Source organism: Ahaetulla prasina, chromosome 4 (assembly GCF_028640845.1).
Source record: "Ahaetulla prasina isolate Xishuangbanna chromosome 4, ASM2864084v1, whole genome shotgun sequence".
NCBI lineage: Eukaryota > Metazoa > Chordata > Lepidosauria > Squamata > Colubridae > Ahaetulla > Ahaetulla prasina.
This window is the reverse complement of record NC_080542.1, coordinates 13983867-13986844: the sequence shown is the minus strand read 5'-3', so window position 1 is coordinate 13986844 and position 2978 is coordinate 13983867. Positions and strand designations below refer to the sequence as shown.

The following is a 2978-nucleotide window of genomic DNA, read 5'->3' as shown; positions in this document are numbered from 1 at the left end:
ATAATTAAGGGATGAACTAGTCTGGAACTAAGTAGAAATTTCTTAACAGTGAGAACAATTAACCAATGGAATGGCTTGCCTTCAGAAGTTGTGGGTTTTGATCATGGGAGATTTTTAAGAAGAGACTGGACAACCTTTTGTCTGGAATGGTACAGGATCTCCTGCTTGAGCAGGGGGTTGGACCAGAAGATGTCCAAGATACCTTCAACTCTGTTGTTCTGTTATTTATTTCCCAATCCTAGAAATCCTAAATTTGATCTTTTCTTCTTTCAACAAAACTTCTGTATCTTTCCAGGCTGTCAAATATTTTTGCTCTGGTTTTTTTCCTCTGACCAGATTGACCATCTTTTCCATTTCTACAAGCTCAGCTATTTTTATAGTTAAAACTTCCACTGTAATCATTGTAGAAGAAACTGAAATTTGCCTAATTTTTAATACCTTTTTAAGAATAGAATAGAATAGAATAGAATAGAATAGAATAGAATAGAATAGAATAGAATAGAATAGAATAGAATAGAATTTTATTGGCCAAGTGTGATTGGACACACAAGGAATTTGTCTTCGTTCATATGTTCTCAGTGTACATAAAAGAAAAGATACCTTCATCAAGGTACAACACTTAATGATAGTCATAGCCTACAAATAAGCAATAAGCCAGAAAGCCCCCTCCCCAAGTAAAAACTCTGAAGCAGGCATCTTTCAAAGTTCTTTTACTAGAAGGTAAACTGGCACATCTGGGAAAATCCGAATTTGAGGGTATTCCCTCAGTAAATCAAAACTCCAAAACCAACCCCTAACTTCTCTGCCGATCACATGCTCCAATCGCCAACCGTCCCATCTCGAGACATCACTCTGACCACTCATTCTCCAGCTGCAGGACCGGCCTGATCTTTACTGAGAGGAAGAATGTTATTGTGTCTAATGGGCCCCTCTACTAACTCCCCTCCCCCCTCCTACTTTCCCACACACAAGAAAGTGGCAACAAGGAAGCTTCAGGCCTAGTATGGCTTCCAAAGCTGACACAGGAAACAATCAATATCAGTATAAATCGTAAGGATACAAGCAATGGTGGGATTCAGCCAGTTCGCACCACTTCAGGAGAACCGGTTGTTAACTTTCTGAGCAATTTGGTGAACTGGTTGTTGGAAGAAATCATTAGGGCAGAGAACTGGTTGTTAAATTTTTTGAATCCCACCACTGGATACAAGCAACAAAGTTACAGTCATAAGTGGAAGGAGATGGATGACAGGAACGATGAGAAGATTAATGGTAGTAATGTGAGACTTTTGTAAGCTATGGATTATCTTTAGCCATAATAGTTGGCTGTCCTTTTGTTTTGCAAGAAGTTATATTTCTTTAATACCTGACAGTAAGAATTTAGGATATCATTAGAGATGTTTTGGGTAAAAACAGAACAAAAACTAATGGGATGACCATTATTATGACAATGTAATTTGAATATTGAAGTCATTTTTTCCCCCTTAAAACTCCTACTGTACAGTGTATTCATGTTTTCCCCATAAAATTTCATAAAAGAAGGAAGGAAAGAAATTGAAAATATTATGTCAGGGGAGTAGGTGTTTCATTGTTTATATTCCATTTACTGAAGTAAGGGTGGAAATATCTGGGGTCATAATTGGTTTCACCAATTTTTGGAGAGTTCTAAGGTAAAAAATGTTACGTGCACTCAGAAATAATAAGAGGATTCCCATGACTTCCAATAGCTTCATTCTGGATCAGTTCTAGTTCCTGAGTGGTCTTCAATGATTTTTTTTCTTTCAGTGAACCAGTTATGGAATTACATTCCTTCTTTCTTGCCTCTCATTAATTGTTTTTTAGTATTCAGATCAGGCCTTAGTAGAATGACAAAGCATTTGGGGAAAAATATGCAGCCTAGTAATCCTACACTAGATGACAATATGGAAAAGATCTCCACAGCTACCATGTATTTCCCCTTGGTGCTCAGATAGGTTGGGAAAAAGGACAACCACACACTGCAAAAACACAACAGGCTGAAGAAGATGAACTTGGTCTCATTAAAACTGTCTGGTAAATGGCGACCTTGAAAAGCCACACTGAAACCAACAATGGCAAGGAAAAGCAGGTAGAATAAGACACAGTAAAACATGACTGTAGAGCCTTCGTTGCATCCTAGGATGATTTCATCTGCCACTAAATTCATATCAGCATCTGGGTATGGGGGTGAGATTGCAAGCCATATGGTACAAACAACAACTTGAATGAGGGAGCAGGAAACAACAATGTAATTATCTAACTGTTTGCCCAGCCATCCCCTCATCTTGGATCCTGGCACTGAAGCCATGAAAGCTAAAATGACAATGATGGTTTTGGCTAATACACAAGAAATAGCTACCGAGAAGACAATCCCAAAAGCAGTTTGTCGCAAAAGGCAGGTCACCTTTTCAGGTTTTCCAATGAATAACAAGCTGCAAAGGAATGAGAGCACAAGGGAGACAAGAAGAAGGTAGGTGATGTTCCGATTGTTGGCCTTGACTATGGGAGTGTCCTGGTATTTGATGAAGATCCCAAGCACCACAGTGGCAATGCAAGCAAAGATGAGTGCAGTAGTGGCCAAAGTTGTTCCTAATAGGTCTTCATAAGACAGGAAAACTACCTGTTTTGGGAGGCATGAATCATGGTGGTTGTTTGGATACTGTCCTTCTGGGCATGGCAAACAATCATCCATGTCTGTAGAAATGAATGAATGAACAAATGAATGAATACATTGCTCTTATTATAATGTAGAAGCTACTGTATTAATGAAGTATTATTGAGAGAAGTAAGAAATTTAGCAAAATGTGCCATGGTTAATGCTTCAATAGGAAGCTCTCTGGGAGTTATAAAATTATTATCTAGGCTTAAGGCACTAATTAACTATGTCTGTAATACAGTCGATAACAAGCCATAGATCTGAATTTAAACTAAGTTTTTGAATTATATTTTCTGGGGTTTTTTAT

The 2978-nt window shown here is 38.1% G+C and overlaps 1 protein-coding gene across 1 annotated transcript; it reads right to left on the bottom strand.

Annotated features, from left to right (window-relative positions):
- Positions 1 to 1798: 1798 nt before the first annotated feature.
- LOC131197948 (vomeronasal type-2 receptor 26-like) lies at positions 1799 to 2707 on the bottom strand. The gene has a single exon (XM_058182454.1). It carries the CDS (start codon positions 2705 to 2707, stop codon positions 1799 to 1801), a length of 909 nt encoding a protein of 302 aa, XP_058038437.1.
- Between the last annotated feature and the right edge of the window lie 271 nt (positions 2708 to 2978).

Bases quoted from the DNA above. Each gene is read 5' to 3' on its own strand.
- LOC131197948 (XM_058182454.1), bottom strand. From the start codon at position 2,707: ATGGATGATTGTTTGCCATGCCCAGAAGGACAGTATCCAAACAACCAC.